The sequence below is a fragment of the Salvelinus namaycush genome, chromosome 30, assembly GCF_016432855.1.
Source record: "Salvelinus namaycush isolate Seneca chromosome 30, SaNama_1.0, whole genome shotgun sequence".
NCBI classification, from domain to species: Eukaryota; Metazoa; Chordata; class Actinopteri; order Salmoniformes; family Salmonidae; genus Salvelinus; species Salvelinus namaycush.
In genome coordinates, this window is record NC_052336.1 from 9,538,468 (window position 1) to 9,565,665 (window position 27,198).

At 43.6% G+C, this 27,198-nt stretch overlaps 1 protein-coding gene across 1 annotated transcript in view; it reads left to right on the forward strand.

Moving 5' to 3' along the window:
• LOC120024791 overlaps nt 1–26,236 on the forward strand; it is a 196,511-nt gene extending 170,275 nt beyond the window's left edge. The window contains exons 7-9 of the mRNA XM_038969077.1: nt 20,779–21,115; nt 22,214–25,771; nt 26,214–26,236. Coding sequence (XP_038825005.1) covers nt 20,779–21,115; nt 22,214–25,771; nt 26,214–26,236 — 3,918 coding nt within the window. The remainder of the gene's footprint in view (nt 1–20,778; nt 21,116–22,213; nt 25,772–26,213) is intronic.
• Nucleotides 26,237–27,198: the final 962 nt, after the last annotated feature.

The following is a 27,198-nucleotide window of genomic DNA, read 5'->3' on the forward strand; positions in this document are numbered from 1 at the left end:
AGACAATCTCAGATTCTATAAAGAAGTCTTAATCCTTTAAGGCTCTTCCTGGATCAAATAGAATTTGCAAGTTGGCGAGACATGAAAACGAGAGATGATTGGCCATAACTTGAAGATGTATTTTGTTGTTGTAGCTTGTTGCTGTCTCAAAGCAGCGTGGGCTGTGCAGTGCTGTGGAGCTCTGCTAGGCAACATTTCAACCTTAATTACCTCTCCGGTTGCCTCATCAAGTCAGGGGTTCAATGAAGACAGATTGTTCCATTGGAGGAGAATCTTTAAAGCCACAAACAGGAACACCATGTGGTTTAGCTCACTCTCTCTCTATCATCTCAGAAAAGCCTTTGGAATTATTAAACCCTGCATGCCTGCCACTATCATGGACTTTTAACATGAAGAAGTGTTTCATTGAATACCATTTAATCTAAGAACTCAAATACCTCATTGTAATATACAGCTGAGCCAAGGCCTCGAAACTTCAGAAAGATAGGCAGAACAAAACTACAAGGTTGCAATTTGGTTTAAACTGGAGAAATAACTGTGTGTTTACCGGTGTACTTTCAGTTTTATGTTGTAAATGCCATTTGCTCTCCTGTTTTATTGGGTATTATTTTTGTTTTATGGAGCAATTTCCTCCATCCTGGCCCGGTGATAGTGGCCTGCCTCTCCGATACGATAGCAGGCAGCGGCATATAGAGAGAGAGAGAGACTCGAGGTAGCTAGCTGTCTTTAGCATTGTGCTTTACACATTGTAGCAGAATAATAAGCACCAGCACACAAAGAGAGAGAGGGAGAGAGAGACAAGCTGATGAACACACAGCATGAAGGGGTGATTATGGAGTGTTAACCTAATGATTGGCGATGAGAAGCTGTTCCCGCCACTAGAGTGGATTCATTTCTCTGTCACTACAGCTTAATGGCTCCTTTTAAGGGAGATGAAATCTAGTCACCGGAGAACACCTTGCTGGAGGACTGCAGGTAGCTTTCCTAGCCTACTCCATTTTATCTCTAATCCTTGTTATAACAATATCCCAATGCTTATCGAACTAGACATACATTTATATACATAATTGGGAGGGCACCTTGCAGAGATGGGCAGTATTTATTTATCTATGTTACATATATTTGCAATACGTATTTCTATTACTTTTGAGTATTTTGTCATTTTTATTTCACGGGCACTACAATCCAATGTACTCTATTTTGTAAAAAAATACTTTTCTTTACAACTTTTAATAGTGGTTCACAATTTTTTGGCCCTCTTTCACCCTAAATTTGCTTCATTGGTATCATAAGTCTAGGGCACTATGGTGTGATAAGAGCATTTACTAAATAAACAAAATGTAATTGTAAATGTAAACGTGAACACTTATAAAGCACACTGGGCATTATTCTAATGAGCTCAGCCCCCAAATAAGGCCACATTTGATTAAAATACAAATGTTTACATTTTGGTTATTTAGCAGACTTTCTTATCCAGAGCGACGTACAGTCAGTGCATTCAACTAAGGTAGATAAACATCCACATCACAGCCATAGCAAGTACAATGTTTCTGTAACCGCTACTTTTGTATAGTTAAGGGATATACAGTACTTGCAAATGTATACCCCTTATGTATTTTGTATTGTATTGTAATGTCATTTTTTTGTTGTAGTTACATTGGTCTTTAGGGTATTTTGCAATTGTAATATGATACATGTTGATGTATCTTTACCTATCTCTGCACCATGGCCAATACAGAATCCAATACACTTTTACATTTTTTCAACATTAGTCAGTAATTAGTCATTGAGGAACAAATCCTCTTCTACAAAAACACACTGGTATTGTAAACAGATAGGGGTAGCTTAGCATATCATATCCATCATTTGTAACTATATGGGGATTTGTTGAACAAGCCAGCCTAAAGTGAGGGTACTATTAGGCATGTCAACAGTGAGTGATCATTGCATGGTCTCTCCTCACGTTAAAACCAGTCAGGGGCCAAGATGTCTGTTGCCAGGAACAAAGGTCACGTGCAGCAGCACTGAGCGTTCTAGAAGACGAGTGTTGGCCAAGACATAGAAATAAAATCTCTAGAACATTCTAGTCATTCTAAATCTATGGACCAACACATCATCTCTGTGAGAAACTGAACCCAAAGACTAACTGCGTAGTCATTCCCGTCCAATGGCTTTAAATCCGTGAGTGCGTGTGTGTGTCCTATAATAATCACTTTGTATCCTTACATTATTAATGTTATAGTGAACTTTGGGTTCATGTTACGGGAGCCCTGCACTGATGTTAGGCTCCTAAGCAGCAGTGCTGGAGCATATTTAGTGCTGGGTAAACATTTATAAATGACGCAGGAGGGTACGGTGAATCAGTAAAACACTGCAGACCACTTTACCACTCTGGACTGTGAAGCTCTGACTGCTCCAAGGACTCACCTCTTCACTGCTTCATATGGCAACATCTTTGGGCACAGGTTTAGGGTAAACTTCATGCTCATGTGTAATGGATTGTTAACTGTCTTTCAACAGTGATGTAAAAGCATCCTTTATATTGTCCATTTGTACTCCGCCTCTATGCATTGTTGATACCCTGTACTGTATAGTAGCTGGTTTGAAGGATCAAATATGGCAAAATTCCATGATCCGGAATCTCTTTTTGCCATTTGTCATTTATACTCAACGTAATATTTCATAGGGCAAAACTATACATATGCTTACAGTACATCTCTACATCCCTGCTGGCTCCTCTCCTTATTCGGGCTCCTTTTTTCATATATCCATTTGTCTTGTCTTGTTTTCATACACACCTGGTTTTCATTTCCCCAATCAATCTACTTGTAATTAACCCTCTGTTTCCCATCATGTTTTGTGTGTAATTGTCTTCATGTCAAGTGATGTTCGTTAAGCGCTTTTACTTTATTGTTCCATTTTTTGAGCGAGTTTGTTTTGTTGTGCTCCCGGTTTGGAACTATAATAAAGTGCGCTTTATTTAATATTACTCTGCTCTCCTGCACCTGACTTCGCCTTCATACACACCTTGACAGAATTACACACCGATTGAATGGAGTCAGCAGGATCAGGTACCCCGGTTAGAGGAGTCGAGGAGCGTGTCCACTAACATTCGGCCATGCTACATCATCTTGGTGCCATGATGGATCGCGTTGTCCAGACCATGGACCACTGGGAGAGACAGGAAGTCTCTCCAGTGCCTCGACCAGCACAACCGGGGTTGTCTCCACCCGTTCCATCCGGAGGGGATTCCAGGGGGATGCGTCTCTCCCTTCCCAGGGAGTATGATGGAACGGCAGCACAGAGCCAGGGATTCTTGTTACAACTGGACCTCTACCTGGCCACTGTGCACCCAGCTCTCTCAGGAGGGGATAGAGTGGCCGCTCTCGTCTCCTGCCTCACGGAAGAGCGCTGGAGTGGGCAAACGCCGTTTGGAGAGAAGGAGACGCGGCTCCAGACCACTTCGAGGATTTCACCCGTCGCTTCAGGGCCGTCTTCAACCATCCACCTGAGGGCAGAGCGGCAGGGGAGAGGCTCTTCCATTTGAGGCAGGGGACGAAGAGCACCCAGGACTTCGCCCTTGAATTCCGAAACTTGGCCGCCGGAGCAGGCTGGAACGACAGAGCCCTCATCGACCACTATAGATGCAGCCTACGAGAGGACGTCCGACGTGAGCTGGCCTGTAGGGATGCCACCATTACCTTTGGCCAACTGTTTTGTTTTGTCCATCCTGTTGGATAACCTGCTGGTCACCAGCGGACGTCCAGAGGGGGCTCTGTTGGTTCCATCATCCAGCAACCCTACTCCGGTGCCCATGGAGTTAGGAGGTGCAGCGCATAGGGAGACGGGAGGAGGAGCCATCTCGTGCGCCATCTGTGGCCGCAGAGGACACACTGCCGGTCGGTGCCGTGTTGGTTCCTCTGGGAGTCAAGGCAACAGGCAGGGCACTCTAGCGTCACCCCAGGTGAGTTTGCACCACACTCATCCAGAGTCCTCTGTTGATCAACTGTTTGTGCCTGTTTGTTTCCCTGAGTTTTCCCCACATTCCCAGCATAAGGCGCTCGTCGATTCAGGCGCAGCTGGAAATGTCATCGACAGAACATTAGCCATTAGGTTAGGGATCCCCATTTTTCCTTTAGTTAGACCCTTCCCGGTACACACTCTAGATAGTCGACCATTAGGGTCCGAGCAAATCATGGAGGCCACCATCTCCTTGGCCATGGTTATGCAGGGGAATCATGAGGAGAGAATCAGTCTCTTTCTCATTGACTCACCTGCATTTCCTGTGGTACTAGGCCTTCCCTGGTTGGCTCTGCATAACCCCACTATTTCCTGGCAACAGAGGGCTCTCACGGGGTGGTCGCGAGAGTGCTCAGGGAGGTGTGTAGGGCTTTCCGTTGGTGCTACTATGGTGGAAAGTCCAGATCAGGTCTCCACCGTGCACATCCCCCCAGAATATGCCGATTTGGCTCTCGCCTTCTGTAAAAAGAAGGCGACTCAATTACCACCTCATCGACGGGGGGATTGTGCGATAAATCTCCTGGCAGACGCTGCGCTTCCCAGGAGTCACAATGTATCCCCTGTCGCAAGCAGAGATGGTGGCTATGGATACATATGTCTCTGAATCCTTGCGTCAGGGGTGCATTCGGCCCTCTACTTTACCTGCCTCCTCAAGTTTCTTTTTTGTGAAGAAGGATGGAGGTTTACGCCCGTGCATTGACTATCGAGGTCTCAATCAAATCACGGTGGGGTACAGTTTCTTATCGCTACGGCGATTGAGTCAATGCATGGGGCGCGCTTCTTCACGAAACTGGATCTCAGGAGTGCGTATAACCTGGTGCGTATCCGGGAGGGAGACGAGTGGAAGACAGCGTTCAGTACCACCACAGGGCATTATGAGTACCTTGTCATGCCGTACGGGTTGAAGAATGCGCCATCAGTTTTCCAAGCCTTTATAGACGAGATTTTCAGGGACCTGCACGGGTAGGGTGTAGTGGTGTATATCGATGACATTCTGATTTACTCCGCTACACGCACCGAGCATGTGTCCCTGGTGCGCAAGGTACTTGGACGACTGTTGGAGCATGACCTGTATGCCAAGGCTGAGAAATGCCTGTTCTTTCAGCAGGCCGTCTTCTTCCTAGGGTATCGCATTTCCACATCAGGGGTGGAGATGGCGAGTGACCACATTTCAGCCGTGTGTAATTGACCGACTCCCACCACGGTAAAGGAGGTGCAGCGATTTTTAGGGTTTGCCAATTACTACCGGAGATTTATCCGGGGTTTTGGCCAGGTTGCTGTGCCCATTACCTCATTGCTGAAGGGGGGTCCTGTAAGGTTGCAGTGGTCGGCTGAGGCGGACAGGGCCTTTGGGCAGCTAAGGGCTCTGTTCACTTCGGCTCCAGGGCTGGCCCATCCGGATCCCTCTTTGGCATTCATAGTGGAGGTGGACGAGTCCGAGGCTGGTATAGGAGCTGTGCTCTCACAGCGCTCGGTCACGCCACCGAAGAAGCTCAGTCCAGCGGAGCGTAACTATGATGTAGGGGACCGGGAGTTGTTGGCTGTGGTTAAAGCGTTGAAAGCATGGAGACATTGGCTTGAGGGGGCTAAACACCCTTTCCTCATCTGGACTGACCACCGCAACCTGGAGTACATCCGGGCAGTGAGGAGACTGAATCCTCGTCAGGCAAGGTGGGCCATGTTTTTTACTCGTTTTGTGTTTACCCTATCCAGAGAATGAAGGCCCTTAAAATACTTTCGCTTTCGTTTAAAGTGCTTTTCCAGTCCTTTGGAATAGGACACCAACCTAAAAAATCACTGCAGCTTTTTTTGTTCTTCTTCTTTTCCCGACCAGTGCAAAAAATGTAGTAAAAATGTAGCTGGCATGGAACTGTATTTAACTATCAATTTGAGCTATATTACTTTCAAATACTTGTATTAATTATATTAATTATGACACAGAAATGGATTATACCGCCACAGTTTTCTTAATCTTAGCCTAGTAATTTTAGAATCAGCCGTTCAGTTGCCTATGCTGTTGCATGCATTTTCTGTCCATGGGCATGGTTGTTCATACAGTGGTTACAATGTTTGGCTGACCCTGTAAAACAACACACCTCACAAGTCCTCAACTGGCAGCTTCATTAAATAGTACCCGCAAAACACCAGACTCAACATCAACGGTGAAGAGGCGACTCCGAGATACTGGCCTTCTTGGCAGAGTTCCTCTGTCCTGTGTCTGTGTTCTTTAGCCCATCTTAATCTTTTATTTTTATTGGCCAGTCTGAGATATGGCTTTTTCTTGCAACTCTGCCTCGAAGGCCATCATCCTGGAGTCACCTCTTCACTGTTGACGTTGAGACGGGTGTTTTGCGGGTACTATTTAATGAAGCTGCCAGTTGATGACTTGTGAGGTGTCTGTTTCTCAAACTAGACACTCTAATGTACTTGTCCTCTTGCTCTGTTGTGCACCGGGACCTCCCACTCCTCTTTCTATTCTGGTTAGAGCCATTTGGTGCTGTTCTGTGAAGGGAGTAGTACACAGCGTTGTACGAGATCTTCAGTTTCTTGGAAATTTCTCACATGGAATATCCTTCATTTCTCAGAACAAGAATAGACTGACGAGTTTCAGAAGAAATGTATTTGTTTCTGGCCATTTTGAGCCGATAATCGAACCCACGAATGCTGATGCTCCAGATACTGAACTAGTCTAAATTAGGCCAGTTGTATTGCTTCTTTAATTAGGAAAACAGTTTTCAGCTGTGCTAACATAATTGTAAAAGGGTTTTCTAATGATCAATTAGCCTTTTAAAATGATAAACTTGGATTAGCTAACACAATGTGCCATTGGAACATAGGAGTGATGGTTGCTGATAATGGGACTCTGTGCGCCTATGTAGATATTCCATAAAAAATAATCCGTTTCCAGCTACAATAGTCATTTACAACATTAACAATGTCTACACTCTATTTCTGATCAATTTGATGTTATTTTAATGGACAAAAAAATTGCTTTTCTTTCAAAAACAAGGACATTTCTAAGTGACCCCAAACTTTTGAACGGTAGTGTATATGTAAATATTTTGTATTTATGTATGTGATAAATACATTTACCCAATGTATTTACATTAGTGGAGGCTGCTGAGGGGAGAACGGCTCCCCTCAGAAATGATTTTTCCATATTGGAGCTGCTGTTAATGTCAGCAGAAACAGCAGAAACAGACAGGCCTAATACTCCTTCCAGCTGATTGTGGTGTCATGAACCAGTGGATGTAGCTGCAGTTAACCATCTCTTCTCTTCACTGATATAAAGGAACAAATCACATCAGTGCCTGAAGAGAGAGAGGACTCCAGGCAGCCTGAGCTCCAAGCCTATTTCCAGCCTGGCCAGTCTGATAAAGGTGGTTGTCATCATCTAAACAGCCCATTTGTAACCAGGTTACCAGCTATCTATCATCTGTAATTGAGAGCATGCAGCTTGAGTCGGAAGTGTATCAACAATATAAAATGTTAGCCTTCCATCAAGCAGGCTCTGACGGGAATTAATAGCTATCATCTGAGAGGAAAAGAGCCCTGAGACAGACCAGAATGGGCTTTTAGTGACAGTGAAAGATGTACCCCACTGAGCTATTATTATTACTGTGTGTGTGTGTGTGTGTGTGTGTGTGTGTGTGTGTGTGTGTGTGTGTGTGTGTGTGTGTGTGTGTGTGTGTGTGTGTGTGTGTGTGTGTGTGTCTGCCTGTACAGTAAGTGCGTGTCTGTATGTATGCTTGTTTGTATGTACATGTATTTGCACACAAAATAATCAAATCTACTCCTTGAACAGTAATATACCCCAATCAGAAACACACAAGCAGGGACACATGAATGAAACTCAAATAACTGTCAAGACAGCAAGCTCAGCTCAGCTCAGTACACAACCTAGGATATCTTCTATTTCTTGTTTTTCTTTTTTCCACACCACAACATCTTCTCAAATTCAGCTTGACAATGCAGCTTGACACAACATCCCAGAGCTGACTTTGGAGAGCCGTAGCTAGACGTGCACTTGGCATGTAGGGGGATGCATTGCAGATACATGAATGATAGACACAGATCCAGGCTTGTCAAGCCGTTTGCTCCCCCAACCCCCTCTCTCTGTGATGCTGAAATGGCTGTTGTGGTTGCAGTGGAGGAGGGGAGAGGAGAGGACCTGACTCTGTAACACATCTGATCCTGACATAAGACCATCTGATTAAAACAGAACAGTCAATGTTCCCCTCTCTGCCTTACAGACCTTCTGCTGCTACTGCTAAACTGATTCAGTGATTACACAGGGAAGATGGATACACATGCACTCTAGGTTATGGTTGGTTTATAGCTTTGTGACACAACATCGGGAGTCTGTGTATTGGTTGGACTCCCTGAGTTGGCCATTGTTCTGGTGGTTGGCGACGGAAAATATCCATCCCACAATATAACCGGCTTCACCCCAAAAAATGTTTCCTGTCAACAAAGCATATGTATAATCTCTAGGAACTCTGCTTATCAGACATAAAGTGAAATGTATCCCTCGCTATCAAATACACATCTGAATCCAACTTCTGTTCAAACTGCACCATATTCCTGCTGTGTAGGAATTCTCGTGTGAAGCTTGTGGTCTAATGGCAGCCCGGCTGTCTAACTTGGTAGGAACAATGGGGACCCGTCATTCAGGGCTGTTGGGGCTGAGCCCCACCTATTTTGAGCCCCACCTGTTTAGTGCCTGTTTTGCATGTTATTTTGGCATTAAAATCTGTCACATATCAGTTTACAAACAATGTAAAAGAATATATATTATTGAGTTAATAAAGCTGCATACAAACATGGTCTCTTTTTTGTTTTCTTTTGTAAGGCAGCTCCAAAATGCAGGGGTTTCAGCCAGCTCAGTGCTTTCTGTGGTGGTGGGGCAGCCAACGGAAAATACGGACCGTAGGGGTTGGTAATGTTCTCCAGTTGCGCTGTGATTGGCTCAGTATTCTGTCAATAATGGGGACAATACGTCACCGCAAAATATACAGAAGTAGCTTGAAAATTCAAGCCCCTTGGGTGCTGCCATAGAGTTACATTTGAAGTGCCCACCCAAGAAGGCTCAAGGTCATTGCCCACAGATAGAATTACGTCAAATCATGTTAAATCTACAGTAGCTTTGATTGGACATCATACTTTCAAAATCTTAGCTAGCAAGCTAAGAATCATGAATCAGGTCGACAATCTACTGGCAAATCCTTTTCAATCCTTGTCGTATGAAGAGAAATTATGAAGAGAAATTATAGATAAAATGTATCGGTGCTCATTGGCCATTGGACATTTCACAACAAGTTGGAAATCGCAAATTCAACAATGAGTGGTTTGGAAGGAATCAGTGGCTAACTGCAAGCATTGCAAAGCAATCAGTAGCCTGCTATTCAGTGGAGCGGATGTGTGGTCCAAGTCTGGGTATAAGGGTCTCTTTTCCAAGCTTAAAAGGATAAACATTCAACATTGGCCATGCGGTCAATCCAGCATGACTTCTGCAGCTTTCAAGACAACTGGAAACTAGGATCTGGGAAATCTCAGACTTCGGTGAGTAAAAAAAAATACTGGGAACTCTGAAAAAAACGAGATCCGACTGGGAAAATAAGTTTTCAACGGTCATCCAATTTGGAATTCCATGTCGGGGAACTCGGGCCTCTTTCTAGAGCTCTAACCTGAAGATCACTAATGTCATGATTCAACCATGTTTTTCCCAGTTGTCTTGAAAGCACCATAAATTCAGAAAATGCCAGACTTTGATGCCAAAGTTTGATGACAAAATTAGCCCACGAAGGACCACCGCGCCACCATCCTGTTCAAGTGAGCACAGTACAACAAGATTAGTCCAAAAAAAGTATTGTTTGCTGCTGTATTAATGATGTAATATGCCAGGGAGATTTGTATACTGTAGCTAAGAAAGCAAAACTAAGTTTATGTTGTGTAGATAGCTGTTAGTAGTCCATGTGCCTCACCCTAATAATTTGGTCCCCTTTCCCCTCATAATTTAGCCTACAGTTCTGACTTGGTGGTGCACATGTAGCCTACCCTATTTTAGAGTAATGTCATCATTGAATATTGTAAGATTCATTGTCTGCTTATATGCCCCATTTATTTATCCTACAGTTCTGACAGGGAGAATACTGTAAGAACGGCCCATGTTCTGAATTCTGTCGCTGTACATTTCAAAAGTTCTGAACAAATAGTTATATTGACTACGTCCGTCCTAGCTCGCTCATTAATATCTTAATCTAAATTATGGATTGCGTCTTATCCGCTCCTCGTCCTCTTATGCCATAGTTTGTACATCTCAGTTTGGACAAAAAAGTGGTGACCCGTCATCCATCGGCCCTGAATGACAGGTTGCCACTGTTCCTACCAAGTTAGACAGCGGGCTGTCATTAGACCACGTACTTCACAAGAGACTTCCCACACAGCAGGAATATGGTGCGGTTTGAACAAAAGTTGGATTCAGATGTTTATTTGATAGCGAGGGATACATTTCACTTTATGTCTGGTAAGTGGAGTTCCTAGAGATACAGTTGAAGTCAGAAGTTTACATACACCTTAGCCAAATACATTTAAACTCAGTTTTTCACAATTCCTGACATTTAATCCTAGTAAAAATTCCCTGTCTTAGGTCAGTTAGGATCACCACTTTATTTTAAGAATGTGAAATGTCAGAATAATAGTAGAGAGTATGATTTATTTCAGCTTTTATTTCTTTCATCACATTCCCAGTGGGTCAGAGGTTTACATACACTCAATTACAATTTGGTAGCATTGCCTTCAAATAGTTTAACTTGGGTCAAACGTTTCAGGTAGCCTTCCACCAGCTTCCCACAATAAGTTGGGTGAATTTTGGCCCATTCCTCCTGACAGAGCTGGTGTAACTGATTCAGGTTTGTTGGCCTCCTTGCTCATACACGCTTTTTCAGTTCTGCCCACACATTTTCTATAGGATTGAGGTCAGGGCTTGTGATAGCCACTCCAATACCTTGACTTTATTGTCCTTAAGCTATTTTGCCACAACTTTGGAAGTATGATTGGTGTCATTGTCTATTTGGAAGACCCATTTGCAACCAAGCTTTAACTTCCTGACTGATGTCTTGAGATGTTGCTTCAATACATCCACATAATTTTTCTACCTCATGATGCCATCTATTTTGTGAAGTGCACCAGTCCCTCCTGCAGCAAAGCACCCCCACAACATGATGCTGCCACCCCCGTGCTCCATGGTTGGGATGGTGTTCTTCGGCTTGCAAACCTCCCCCTTTTTCCTCCAAACATAACGATGGTCATTATGACCAAACAGTTCTATTTTTGTTTCATCAGACCAGAGGACATTTCTCCAAAAAGTACAATCTTTGTCCCCATGTGCATTTGCAAACCGTAGTCTGGCTTATTATGGTGGTTTTGGAGCAGTGGCTTCTTTCTTGCTGAGCGGTCTCTCAGGTTATGTTGATATAGGACTCGTTTTACTGTGGATATAGATACTTTAGTACCTGTTGCCTCCAGCATCTTCACAAGGTACTTTGCTGTTGTTCTGGGATTGATTTGCACTTTTTGCACCAAAGTACGTTCATCTCTAGGAGACAGAATGCGTCCCTGAACAAGGCAGTTAACCAACTGTTCCCCAGTTGGCCATCATTGTAAATAAGAATTTGTTCTTAACTGACTTTAAAAAAAGGTTGAAGTAAACTGACTTTAAAAAAAAAGGTTTAAAAAAAAAGAAGAAGAGGGCAACCAGTGAAGAAAAAACACCATTGTAAATACAACCCATGTTAATTTATTTTCCCTTTTGTACTTTAACTATTTGCACATAATTACAACACTGTGTATAGACATAATATGACATTTGAAATGTCTTTAATCTTTTGGAACTTCTGCTAGTGTAATGTTGACTGTTAATTTTTGTTTATTTCACTTTTGTTTAATATCTATTTCACTTGCTTTGGCAATGTAAACATGTTTCCCATGCCAATAAAGCCATTGAATTGAGAGAGAGAGAGAGAGAGAGAGAGAGAGAGAGAGAGAGAGAGAGAGAGAGAGAGAGAGAGAGAGAGAGAGAGAGAGAGAGCCTGAGGCGTCAGGTAGTTTGATATAATGGGAATTTCAGTCGTGTCTTGTTTGTCTGGGAGCTGAGCAGCAACTCTTCCAGAGCTCTGCCTGTGTGTGCTCTAATTACAGTCGAGATTAGAGCGGAGCGGGCACATTAAACTGCTACCAGCCACTGTTTGTAATTGCTACAAGCAAATGTTTGTAATTATTAACAGATTGCTTTACTGTTGATAATTAAAACCACAACAGAACTTACTTAATGACTGTCTGGAGATGGCACTCTCAAATTGACAAAGTAAGCCACAGAATATATATTCTCTTTATATATTCTCCCTTTCTATCTCGTGTTTTTTCTTTTTTCTCTTCTTTCTACCCGGTTTTCCTTTGCTTCCTCGTTGAAGATCAAGCGCTCTTCCTTCAATCAAAAACAAAGGAAGCAAAGACTGATGGACATAGTACTCCAGTGTTCATAGGAAGACTAGTGACTGAATAAGCTAATTGAAAAACAATATGTACAAACAATGCATCGTTTGCTAAGACAGCTATTAATTTAGCTTCTTCAATCAGTAGTCTTCCTATCAACACTTGAGTACTGTGTCCACTATGTCCCCCTTAGCAATGTTTGGCCATTGTCCATGAGGAAAACGATACATTGAGTCCTTGGTATTATTAGCTGCAGAGCCATGTTGGTAATCCAGCCACCTGTTGTTGGGTATTTAGAATGAGTCCTATGATATACAGTTACAGTATATAAAGTACTGGTACAGTAGTCTATAAGCAGGAGGTGGGATCTGTTGGACCATTCCCTTCAGGCTAGAGCGTCAGTCTGATGCCAGACAGGGATTTATTGTAAATAAATAAACACGTCTCCATCACAGTCATTTGAGAATGGCTGTATCACCATCATGGCCTGAGGTGGGTCTGGATGGAAACAACTCACTATGGGCTAGGGCCAAGAAATCACTAAGAACAAAACCTAATTTTGGTATTAAAATCAGTATATTGTGTGAGAATACCACATTTCTTGTGATGATGTGTCATGAATAATATTATAGTTTTATTTGAGGTTCTACACTTTCACCACTCAATCTCCTCAAATAAAATCCCTTCCATCAACAGCCAAATAAACTGGATCAATATCCATTTCCAAACGGTATCGCTGACAGTGACAGCATGTGAGTGAACACTCCAGTGCACAGTGGAAAGGTGGGGTGTGGTATTATGTCTGAACTGGGAAGGAGCCATGGTCTCCCACTGTTCAAGCCTATCCTCTGATCACATTCCATTACCTCTCGTATTCATTATCCTTGTTGTCATCACAGTGTCTGTTGGATTTGATGTTCTAATAAGGCAGTCTTGATGTGATAACAGATGGTGTTTCATTTCGCCAGGCCCCCACAGCACAAACGCCATGAGTTGTGTGTGTTTGATTTGATTAGAGATTTGATTTAACACATACATGCTACATTACTGCAACAGCACCCCCATTTCTCATCTGCAGGAGAAAATGAAACTGTGATGAAATGTAATATAGTCCACCTCAGGCGAAACTGGAGGGACTGGGAATTGCAGCACAATAAATTTAATGGATATTACTGCACACAGCAAGCCGTGTGTGTGTGTGTGTGTGTGTGTGTGTGTGTGTGTGTGTGTGTGTGTGTGTGTGTGTGTGTGTGTGTGTGTGTGTGTGTGTGTGTGTGTGTGTGTGTGTGTGTGTGTGTGTGTGTGTGTGTGTGTTACATATGCTACACAAACATGAGCGCATGAGTGTGTGGACGTGCACACAAACACACACTCGGTACTCTGGTGAACACACAGAGAGATATTCATGCACGCACACCATTGTTTGTCTGTCAGGGACAAATGTACATGTGGTTGAAGAACCTTCCCCTGCTTCCATGAAATTCACTTATATTTACCATCAGATCCATTTTACATCCTCCTAATGGATTTCAATAACCAGCTCTGAACTTCAACGCTAATGAAGTAGATGCTCTCTCTGCCAATGAACGCATTCTAAAAAGCATGACAATTTTAGAACAGACGATAACATATATTGTTCATTATCAAGGCCATGTAAAATAAATGGCTTTTCTCCAGTCAAGGTTGACAGAGAGATAATGTAGAAGGACGACATTGTGGAGAAGAACAGACAGTATTATACCATAACGGCAGTTCTAACTAGCTTTAGGAGGGAGCAGGTTTTGACAGAATGTAATAAGCATGGCAACAGTGATGCCTGGACGGGGATGGGGAAGGACAACTTCTCTCCGTCAGATTGAGAGTTAAAGGAAGAAAACAGGGATAAGGTCTTTCCTACACAGATCTGACAGATCTGAAGGTTGGTTAGGTTACTGTAGTAACTGGAAAATAAAGATATTTCGGTCCTGATTAAACTTTGGAAACAAATTATGATTTTGGAGAATTTTTTTAAAAATATCAACAATTTCTTCTTCTTAAACTACTGTGGTTACAAAACTATCCTTTGAAGATATGAAGTAAAAGATGAATAATTGTATGAAAACAACCAATGGGTGAAATGTGTTTGGTCCTTCAGGGATATTTCCCCCTGTTGAGAGTCAAAGGTCATGGCAGTAGCTCTTGTCATCGCTTATGTTCTCATCTCATGAATATGAATATCTCAGAAGATAGAGTCTGTTATGTGTGTTCTGAATATGAACATCTCAGAAGATAGAGTCTGTTGTGTGTGTTGTGAATATGAACATCTCAGAAGATAGAGTCTGTTGTGTGTGTTGTGAATATGAACATCTCAGAAGATAGAGTCTGTTATGTGTGTTCTGAATATGAACATCTCAAAAGATAGAGTCTGTTGTGTGTGTTCTGAATATGAACATCTCAGAAGATAGAGTCTGTTGTGTGTGTTGTGAATATGAACATCTCAGAAGATAGAGTCTGTTATGTGTGTTCTGAATATGAACATCTCAGAAGATAGAGTCTGTTGTGTGTGTTCTGAATATGAACATCTCAGAAGATAGAGTCTGTTGTGTGTGTTGTGAATATGAACATCTCAGAAGATAGAGTCTGTTGTGTGTGTTGTGAATATGAACATCTCAGAAGATAGAGTCTGTTGTGTGTGTTCTGAATATGAACATCTCAGAAGATAGAGTCTGTTGTGTGTGTTCTGAATATGAACATCTCAGAAGATAGAGTCTGTTGTGTGTGTTCTGAATATGAACATCTCAGAAGATAGAGTCTGTTGTGTGTGTTGTGAATATGAACATCTCAGAAGATAGAGTCTGTTGTGTGTGTTCTGAATATCAACATCTCAGAAGATAGAGTCTGTTATGTGTGTTCTGAATATGAACATCTCAAAAGATAGAGTCTGTTGTGTGTGTTGTGAATATGAACATCTCAGAAGATAGAGTCTGTTGTGTGTGTTCTGAATATGAACATCTCAGAAGATAGAGTCTGTTGTGTGTGTTCTGAATATGAACATCTCAGAAGATAGAGTCTGTTGTGTGTGTTGTGAATATCAACATCTCAGAAGATAGAGTCTGTTGTGTGTGTTGTGAATATGAACATCTCAGAAGATAGAGTCTGTTGTGTGTGTTGTGAATATGAACATCTCAGAAGATAGAGTCTGTTATGTGTGTTGTGAATATGAACATCTCAGAAGATAGAGTCTGTTGTGTGTGTTCTGAATATGAACATCTCAGAAGATAGAGTCTGTTGTGTGTGTTGTGAATATCAACATCTCAGAAGATAGAGTCTGTTGTGTGTGTTGTGAATATGAACATCTCAGAAGATAGAGTCTGTTGTGTGTGTTGTGAATATGAACATCTCAGAAGATAGAGTCTGTTGTGTGTGTTCTGAATATGAACATCTCAGAAGATAGCGTCTGTTGTGTGTGTTGTGAATATGAACATCTCAGAAGATAGCGTTCACTCTCTGTTGAGTTGTCTGAACAGATGTCAGAACACCTATGCTGCATCAGTCTATTGCTCTTTTGTGCTCTCAAATATTTATAGCACCATGATGCTTGTACAATCCCTGCTGCCTTCTACAGAGAAAACATGTCCTTTGCCATCAGGTTAATTGTTAACTTCCACCAAGCCCCAAATTTTAAAAACCAAGAAATGCTTCTGGCCATGCTTCTACCTTACAGTTTAGGAAAGAAAGGCAGAGCAGGAATCTAATGATTCAGAATGTAATGATAAAGGGATAAGATATCGACTAGCTACAGTTGATTGGTTGATTTATTTATTGGTCAGTGGACTGGTCAGAGTGAATCACCCTTCATTTTCTGACCCATGTTTTTCCTATTCAGTTAAGCCCAGTGTGATGATCTAACCACTGCTATTTTGTGCTTGGGAGCTACAGAGCTCTTGTCATCCCTTCACCTTTGCCCTTGTCAAGATGCTTGTGCACAATCCACCATAGGGAGTGGCATTACCAGGCTCCCCAAACACCTGGTGATTAGACAGACACACACAGTGGTGTGGGTAACTTGGCCTTAATGTATTTGCCAAATTGAGTTTGCCTCAAGTGCTTCTATTGTGTAAGGTTGGAGGAAGATGGTGGAAGGAGAAAAAAACACTGAGACCCAACTGATGTAAATGGATACATCTCAATTACTGTGTTCTTCATGAAAGTGGAAGTGAATCATAGAGGGATTATTAAAGTGGATACGAGGATCAATGTCTGGCTGTCCTCTGCTGGACGCACTCAGAACAGAACAGAAAACCCAAAAGCACCATGAGCATTATACAGTAGCTGTGTATGCTGGCATCATTATAAGCCTCTATGAGCTAAAACTGAGCGCAATTAATGACATTAGTAATCATTACAAACACAGCTGCAGCTCTCTTAATGGAAAAATATCATAAAGATTTTGTCATTTACTGTCTTTCTGCACCACACAAAAGCATCAGCACTGCCTTGTTTAGCTGCCGCTCGTCGCCATGACAACACCGTTTGACAGAACCTTGTCAAACAAGTGTTCAATACCTCTCTGTTGAAGAGTCTCAAGCTTTGATCAATGCAACACAAGGTCAATAGATGTTTCAAATGAGACCAAGAGACAATGTTGAGACTATAAAAATCCCAGAGAAATCTATGGCCACAAACAAGTGTCTGACCAGAGGTTGTAGCTACTCTTTCCTCTTCCACCTCTTTCCCTTGTGTTAGGTCTTCATTAGATCTCTGATAATGAGCTTGCTGGAGATGCTTTTAACTGTGCTCATTTGCATTTAACAAGAGATCAAGTCTAAACAGCTGAAACCTGTGTGTCCAATATCCTTGATGCAGAGCCACAATGGATCTTCCAATGTATACTTTGTCACATGAAGAAGAACATCTAAACATATCCCTATGATGACTATAGGCATTTCATCCTAGAACCCATGTTTTATTACATATCATAATCAGTGAAATTATTTGATTATTGATCTGTTTTATGAATGTGCATTAGAGGATAATTAAATTAACTGTCTGCCCAATCAATCACCTTTCCAGCAGTTAACTTTAAAGGAATTTTCAATCACAGGCTAATGCCGTTCGGTGGCTTGATGAGACAATGTCTGAGAGGCAATGTAGATCAATACGGCACAACCAGATCTCACCCCAGTATGATGTGTCAGTGAGTTAACCATCCCCCAGACACACAGACACACTCATGCATGCACACAAACACAAACTAACAAGCGTACAATGCTGCACGCAGCTTGATTCTATGATTGTCCTTACATTTCTAATTTACACCATAATTTCACATCAACAATTGGTTGAGAATGATTTAGATTCTCTCAACCAATGAATCCCATCTGTGTGGTTTTAGAACCACGTGTGAGTCCTAAATGTCACCCTATTCTCTACATAGTGTACTACCTTGTACTACCTTTGACCAGAGTCTTATGGGACCTGGTCAAAAGTAGTGCACTATATAGGGAATAAGGTGCCATTTGTGACTCAACCATGCTCTGCTCTGCTCTGCTCCAGACCTGCCAATTCCACTGACAGCTGCAGTGCTAATTAGCCCAAAAGTGTTCTCTTCATTACTAGTTAACCTATCACAGAGCACGGAGAGGGGATGACGACGCCATCGCCATCAAATGAGTTTTATCTAAACAAATGTGTTGTTTCAATGTCATCCTATACAAATGAAATATCATTAGCTCACACTTGGTCTTGTTCCCCCATTTGTATTCAGTGGACACAACTCCCGTGCAGAGTTAGCTAGGAAACTATGATGAAGTGACAGGCAATTTTCCATCTAGGATATAATATTAATATCCCCAAGGTCGTATTAGTGTGGAGCTGTGTGTCATAGCCTCCAGCGTTGGGCTACTGGGTTATGAGACTACATGGCTGGGCCAGGAAAGGACAGTAGAAGATCTGGGTTCAAACACAATTTTAAATATTTCAAATATTGTAAACCTTTGCTCTTTCCTGCCTATAGTGCCAGGTGGGTGGGGTTTATGCTTTCGGGACTTTTTTGTGCTTCCATTGCAATAGGCAAACTCAATCAAGCACAGCTAAAGTATTTGAAATTAATTAAAATAGTATTTGAACCCAGGTCTGGACAGAGGGTGAGGAGGGGAGTTTGAGGGTGTTGTCACCATAAATACGCCTAAGTAGGGCCTGGGAAAAGCAAAACCTAAATCTGAGGAGAGGGTGGACACACCTCTGAACATTGAACACTCAGATGGCTAGGTCTAGGGGCCATCTGTGGTCTTATCGATGTGGGATGAATAACATCATAGCACAGGTGTAACAGGGTTTTATTGGTGATTCCCCTTGCCACTTTATTGTTAAGCCAATGGGTTTTTGGTGTTAGTTTTGTCTTGCCGTCACCTACTCAACATGGCATCTTATTGGCTGGTTTGCGTAGCTTGCTTACGAGGGAGGATGTTTCAGTTAGAATCGTCCCAGTGAACAAGCACCAAACCAGCGGTAAGTTGTTGGTTGCAAAGCACTGTACGTCAAAAGTGATTTTTATACTCCCAAGTAATGATTTAAGTGTACAATTTATATACATTTGTTTGTAAATGTTATTCGAACATCACACATAAGATGCAGTGTTTTTTGGAGAATATTGGTTGTGCATTTTGGTTGTAAAGAATTCCCGCCAGTACTAGCTAGCAACTTACTGTGTCTGGTGGGGGGGGTTCATATATTTTGTACAGTGCGTGAGTGCAGAGTTGGATGGTGAGCCGTGCATTGCATGACGTGCAATTTTGTGCTGTTCCTACCAGGTACATTGTTAAAGATATTATATTGTAATTGTATTATTTTGGTAACTACATGCCCCAGTGAACAAGCACCAAACCAGCGTGCGTGAGTGCAGAGTTGGATGGTGAGCCGTGCATTGCATGACGTGCAATTTTGTGCTGTTCCTACCAGGTACATTGTTAAAGAATAAATCTCCATGACTGGTGCTACACGTTGGAGTTCGTGTCGAGAATTGATTGTACACAACGCAAGAAGAGTACTGTTACAGTGGTGCCGTGACCGTTCTTCTGGATCGGATCATCCTTCGCTGGATTTCCATCTCAGAACTTCGCCGTGGTTGCCGTTGAAGAACCAGATAAGACGTTGCTGGTGCAGTATAGTGCGATATCGCATTTCGCCACAAGAGGGCGCCGCCAACGTTTTATTATCGAAATTGATGATTTCTCTGGCTGAGACACTTCACAGATAAACTATATAACTTTTGTGTTACTTGTTTATTTGAAATTCTAATGTATATCTGATATGAGTAGGGTGAGTTTTACCTGTGTACTAGATATAGGTTAGATTTTGACGTGAGGTTAAAGAAAGAAATATATATATGCATTTTTTTTGCTAGTTACATTTTTATTAGTGTGTTGATTTCCCATTGTTAAAATGGAAGGTGTTGGGAGAGGTAGGGGTTTCCTGTCATTTAATCTGTCACCATCTGTTGGTAGGGGTTCAGGCAAAATTCCAGTTGCTTCTACACCTATGCCTAAACTGGAGGGTTTTGGGAGTTTTGATGATAGTGTACCCATGGAAACGCCCAAGGATGTGTATGACAGAGTTTTGCCAAATACAGGGAGTGGGGAGGTCTCCATGGATTTCATAGCAGACATAGTACAGCAGATTGGTCATTCCATTGGGGAGAACATTGCCTCCTGTTTGGAGTCAAAGGCAATTGTTGGACATGTTGGGGACAATGTTATGGGGAATGCATGCAGCTCTAGGGGTTTGGATGTGTCAGGCCTGAACCTGGTATTGAAGTCTGATATCAGGGAACCAGTGTACTTTCGGGGGGATGGCTCTGAAAAGTGCACAGTGCATGAGTGGGAGGATATGGTCATGGTTTACATGCGTAAGAGGGGCGTATCTGTGATGGACCAAGCTGTTGAGGTTATGGGTAGGCTTATGGGAAGGGCCCGTGATGTTGTTAAAGTGGGCATACGCAGCAATCCCTCCGTTGATTTATCTAAAGGCCCGAGTCCCATCTTTGACATACTGAAACAACATTTTAGTGACACTGCTTTTTCAAGCATGCCCCTCGCTGACTTTTATGCCACATTACCTCTGACTGATGAACAACCATTTGAATATTGGCTCAGACTGAACAGGGCTATGGAGGTTGCTGAAGATTGTCTAAAGAGACAGAAAAAAAGGGTTGAAGACCCATCTCGTGAGCTCACAGTCATGTTCATCAGACATTGCCCTAACGCTGAACTGTCCCTTATCTTTAAGTGCAAGCCATTACAGCAGTGGACTGCTGCAGATGTTCATGAGAGGCTGGATGAATACAGGAGGGAGCAGAGGTACTCTCACTTATCTAAGGTGATCCCAGCCATCACAACAATGAAGCAGGAAGTTGGTGCTGTCATGCCGATCACCATGCCTGCTGTGAGGCCCATCATGGAAGTACCCAATACGTTGCCTTACCCAGCCCAGACTATTCAGGGCTCAGCTGAGCTGATGGAACGTATCCTTGCAATGCTGGAGCGTGTGCTGGAGCAGAGACCACAACAGTCTGACCATAGGTTCCAGAAAGGGAATAGGAGCAAAGTGAAGTCTAATGGGCCATGTAACGTGTGCGGGGATGCTGGACATGATACTTACTTTCACTGCAGGGCCAATCACCTCTGCTTTCTTTGTCATGTAGCTGGCCACGCACGCTCTCAGTGCCCCAAGGCCGCAGCTCTGAGCACAGCTGGTGGAGTCCCTACAGTAACCACTGCTCAGCTTCCGGGAAAACTAGTAGGCCTGCATGTAGAAGGGGAGAGTGTTGGGCCTTTTGTAGAGTCCCCATCGGTGAGAGCTGTTGATTTGGAGTCTGTATATAAAAGTGTTTGTGACGAAATGGAGACTGAGAAGAGTATCATAATGCAGAACACACAGAGGCTTTCTGCACATGATGATTTATTTTATGCCAAGGTGTTAATAGGAGGAGAAGTAGAAGTGAGAGCTATGCTTGACAGTGGATCCATGGCTTGTACCTTGAGCTCTAGGGTCTTACCTGAACTGTTGCGTGCAGGAGTGTTGAAAAGTCCATCATTGAGTCCTACAGAGGTAGTCTTGGTTGGTTGTGGTGGGTTGAAGACGAGGCCTTTGGGAGTATGTGAGCTGGAGATGGAGGTGTACGGATGTAGAGTTGCCGTGCCTACACTGGTGGTTGAAGGCCAGAGTGATGACCTCATCTTGGGCAGCAATCTCCTAAAGCACTTGATTCGCCACCTGAAGACGGATGGAGATCTCTGGAAGAGGGTTTATACTCCTGTGTGTGACGGGGGTGAGGAGAGCAAGCTAATCAATATGATGGCTAATGTGGAGAGATGGAGAGACAGTGAAGTACCTGACAAAGTTGGAACTGTGAGACTAAAAGGGGCGGTGACTCTAGAGCCTATGCAGGAGCACTTAGTCTGGGGCAGACTACGAAACACTCAGAATCTATCAGCGGGCAGTGCTGTTCTCATTGAGCCCAGCAGTTCAAGGTCAACACCAAGGTCAATACTGGTAGGGAGGACAGTAGCTCTATTGCGGGGGGATGGGTGGCTCCCTGTTAGAGTGATAAACCCTTCTCAGAAGACAGTGACTTTGAGACGAAACGCCACTCTAGCCGATGTCTTTCCTTGCATGGCTCTAGAGGACTTTGACTGTTCGTGTGTGAATGATGATTCATCAGCAGCTTTGCAGCAGCAAGTGCAGAGAACGGCTGATATACTCACTGACTGCCAAGATGACTTGACACTGACTGATGACGGTTCCAGCCAACTTCACGATACTGACGGACCTGACAGTTCAAGCGAGCCTGAGGTCTTACGTGACTTAGGTTTGACTGATATTGATGTCAACTCCTGTCAAGCGTCTCCTGCTGGTAAGAAGAAACTCATCCAGCTCATAGCTGAGTACCAGTCTATTTTTTCCAGGCACAAGTTGGATTGTGGAAAAGCTTCCGGATGTCTTCACCGCATTCAACTGAGTGATGAGAAACCCTTTCGGATGCCCTACCGACGCCTTTCACCAAATCATTATGAGAAACTCAAACAAGCATTGAATGAGATGGAAGAACGTGAAATCATAAGGAAGTCTAGTAGTGAGTTCGCCTCTCCCCTTGTCCTTGTATGGAAGAAGTCTGGAGACCTGAGACTCTGTACTGATTTTCGTTTGCTCAATGCTCGCACCATCAAAGACGCCCACCCACTCCCTCACCAGGCTGACGCACTGGCTGCTTTAGGTGGAAATGCCTTTTTCTCGACAATGGACCTTACCTCTGGCTACTACAATGTGGAAGTGCATGAGGATGACCGGAGATTCACAGCTTTTACGTCGCCATTTGGATTGTACGAATACAATCGTATGCCACAGGGGTTATGTAATAGTCCTGCAACCTTTATGAGGATGATGCTAAACATCTTTGGAGATCAGAACTTTCTTAGCCTGCTGTGTTACCTTGACGATGTCTTGGTCTATGCGCCCACTGAAGATCTGGCTTTACAGCGCCTGGAAATGGTTTTTGAGCGTCTCAAGGCTCACAACCTGAAGTTGGCGCCAAAAAAGTGTAACTTTCTGCAGAGGTCTGTGAAGTTTCTGGGGCATATCATTAGTGCGGATGGTGTAGCTACAGACCCTGAGAAGGTGAGGGCCATTACAGGAGTAACAGAAGCTGATCTAATGGAAGATGGCACTGACATTCCATCTCAGAAGAAATTGAGGTCATTCCTTGGGATGGTGGTGTATTATCAACAGTTCATTGAAGGTTGCTCGACCATTGCAAAGCCTCTCTTTGGATTGACTACTGGACACAAGGCTCCACGCTGGAAAAAGAAGCGACGCTCACCTGTCAGGAAGTTGACGGCTGCCGACTGGACAACAGAATGCAGACAGGCCTTATTCCAGCTAAAGCAAGCCTTACTGGACCAGGTTTTGTTGGCCCACCCCAACTTCGAAAAACCCTTTCTACTCTCGGTGGATGCGTCCAGCAATGGCTTAGGTGCTGTGCTGTCCCAGGTGCAGGAACAGGGAGCTACAGCGAGACCTATAGCCTTCGCGAGCAAGTCCCTCAGTTATGCGCAGTCGAGGTATCCTGCGCACAGGCTCGAGTTCTTTGCCATGAAATGGGCTATCTGTGACAAGTTCCACCACTGGCTACGGGGACAGCAGTTCACGGTATGGACGGATAATAATCCCTTGACATACATTCTGACCAAAGCAAAGCTTGATGCTTGTGAACAGAGATGGGTCGCCAAGCTGGCACCGTACGAGTTTGACATCAAGTACATCCCTGGAAAAATAAATGTTGTTGCAGATGCTTTGAGCAGAGAGCCCTTCGTACGACCCAGTGCACTCCATCGCCTGACAAGGGTCCCGTACGAGACCTTACTAGCTGAAGCCGACGCTGTGCGCACAGACAGAGTGCAAGATGTGTTTCGCTGGTCCAGCCACCCCTTTGACAAATCCTCTGACTCTAACGAAGTGGTCATTAGCTGTCAGGCTACTGTTGACCCCCCATCTGGTGCTTTATCAAGACATGAAGTTGCAGCTGTTCTTCATTCACACAGGTGCTGGGGGGATGAAGTGGGCTCACATGCACTGCTGTTGCCACAGCTTCCACAGGCTGTTATGCCATCAGAGCAGACCGATGTCGATGTTCTGCCACACGACCGACTGATGAGTAAGCAGCGTGATGACAACGTGATCAGCAGAGTGATCTTCTTTGTGGAGAGGGGGAGAAGGCCATCCCGGAGAGAGCGTTCCCATGAGACTGTTGAGGTTTTGTGTCTTCTCAGAAGTTGGGACAAGTTGACCATGAAGATGGGTGTACTGTATCGAGTTTCAAGGAATGTGGTTACAAAGAGGAAAACGTATCTGTATGTGGTTCCAGCCTCCATGAAAGCAATGGTGTTGAAGGGTGTCCATGATGAAGCTGGTCACCAGGGCCAACAGAGAACAGTCTACCTGACAAGACAGAGGTTCTTCTGGCATGGCCTGGAGAGGGAGGTAAAAGCATATGTGAAGTGCTGCAGGAGATGCGTCGTGAGCAAGACTCCTGAACCGGAAGCAAGAGCTCCTCTTGAGAGCATAATAACAACTGAGCCTCTTGAACTAGTGTGCATAGACTTCTGGTCTGCAGAAGATTCTTCAAACAAGTCCTTGGATGTGCTCGTTGTTACTGACCACTTTACCAAATTGGCTCATGCCTTCTTGTGTCCAAACCAGTCTGCTAAGTCAGTAGCTCATCAGTTGTGGAACAACTATTTCTGTGTCTACGGGATGCCTCGCCGTATACACTCAGACCAGGGAGCCAACTTCGAGAGCGCTTTAATAGCCGAACTGTTGAGTGTTGCAGGTGTTCAGAAGTCTCACACCACGCCGTACCATCCGATGGGGAACGGGTCCTGCGAAAGGATGAATAGGACGTTGGGAAACATGATCCGGGCCCTGCCAAAGAGAGCAAAGCACAGATGGCCTCAGGCGCTGAAGTCCCTCACGTTTGCGTACAATTGTACAATCCACGAGACCACAGGCTTTGCCCCTTTCCTGCTAATGTTTGGGAGGACGCCAAGACTGCCTGTTGACATAGTCTTTGGCTCTGTCATAGAGAACCCAGAAGTTGTCGACTATGACCAGTTTGTTCAGTCTTTGAGGAGAGATCTGAAAGAAGCCATGAATACAGCACAGGCATCTGCAGCGAAGCAGTTGAAGAGGCATGCTGACCTTTATGACAGAAGAGTCAGAGGAGCACCAGTGGAGATTGGTGATCGAGTGTTGCTGGCTAACAAGGGGGAGCGGGGAAAGCGGAAGCTCGCTGACCGTTGGGAGGATACTGTCTACCTTGTCACTGGGTTGAATGCTGACAGCCACACTTTTAAGATTCAGAACAGCTCCACTGGACGGGAGAAGACGGTACATCGCAACCTGATAATGCCAGTCAACTTCCTTCCTCTTCCCCATGCTGCCGTTGATGAGGGAACAGACATGTCTGGATTAACAGAGTCTGAGGGCATGAATGACAGCCTTATGGTCTCAGCTGCCATGGACACTGCAGTGGATGATGATGCTGAGTACAGAACAAGAGTGTGGGTGTCAGAATTGCCTTCTGAAGGAACAGGTGACACAAGACTGGAGGGTGATGTGCGATCCTTGGATGCTCAGGATGTTCCACCTTTGGATTCGGTGGGAGATATACTGCAGCTGGAAGGTCTGCCTCGGTCAGAGAGTCTTCAAGAATCTGACCGAGACCGTAACAGTGTAGTGAGTGAGCTAATTGACCAGTCTACTTACGATATCCGTACTGACCTACCAAACTCAGACCATTCCTTACCTGATCAGTTACAGACGGACTGTGTTGACAGTCCCACTATTGCAACAGTACACAACACTGTTACCCCTTATGCAGTTGAAGGTAGTCGGGGTCGTATTAGGTCAAGGGCAGGAAGACTATTTAAACCAGTGTCAAGACTGATTGAGATTATGAATCAGCAGACAGTTAGCTCTTGAAGGTTTAATATGTGAATAGAGGGTCAATGGTATTGGCATCTTTTATTTGTTTTGCTTTTACATCATTGTGACCATGATTAGAGGTTGCAAGATGGTAATGTGACGGATATGATCAACTCTCTTATGGTAGTTTATTTTATTACTTGGATGTTTTAAAGTCACTGAGTGTACTTAACATGTAACAGGCATGTTTACCTATGAGGGCTAAGGGGATTGATCAACCGCTTTTCACTCTAATTCTCAAGGAGAATAGTCTAATGACTGGAATATTTAGTGACTGATTTAAAGCAGGGTCTGCATCCTTGGTATACACAGCTTTACCTTTTAGTTTCTCTATTAGGTAGTATAAAAATATATCCATTTATTTTTTTTTTCTCTGGATTATTCTGTACATATGTTGAGTGTTTCTGTATCTGGTATGTTTGCACAGTGCCGTTTTGTATTTTTTATTATTTTTCTTTGCAAGTGGAATTCAGCAGGGGGGAGTGTAACAGGGTTTTATTGGTGATTCCCCTTGCCACTTTATTGTTAAGCCAATGGGTTTTTGGTGTTAGTTTTGTCTTGCCGTCACCTACTCAACATGGCATCTTATTGGCTGGTTTGCGTAGCTTGCTTACGAGGGAGGATGTTTCAGTTAGAATCGTCCCAGTGAACAAGCACCAAACCAGCGGTAAGTTGTTGGTTGCAAAGCACTGTACGTCAAAAGTGATTTTTATACTCCCAAGTAATGATTTAAGTGTACAATTTATATACATTTGTTTGTAAATGTTATTCGAACATCACACATAAGATGCAGTGTTTTTTGGAGAATATTGGTTGTGCATTTTGGTTGTAAAGAATTCCCGCCAGTACTAGCTAGCAACTTACTGTGTCTGGTGGGGGGGGTTCATATATTTTGTACAGTGCGTGAGTGCAGAGTTGGATGGTGAGCCGTGCATTGCATGACGTGCAATTTTGTGCTGTTCCTACCAGGTACATTGTTAAAGATATTATATTGTAATTGTATTATTTTGGTAACTACATGCCCCAGTGAACAAGCACCAAACCAGCGTGCGTGAGTGCAGAGTTGGATGGTGAGCCGTGCATTGCATGACGTGCAATTTTGTGCTGTTCCTACCAGGTACATTGTTAAAGAATAAATCTCCATGACTGGTGCTACACGTTGGAGTT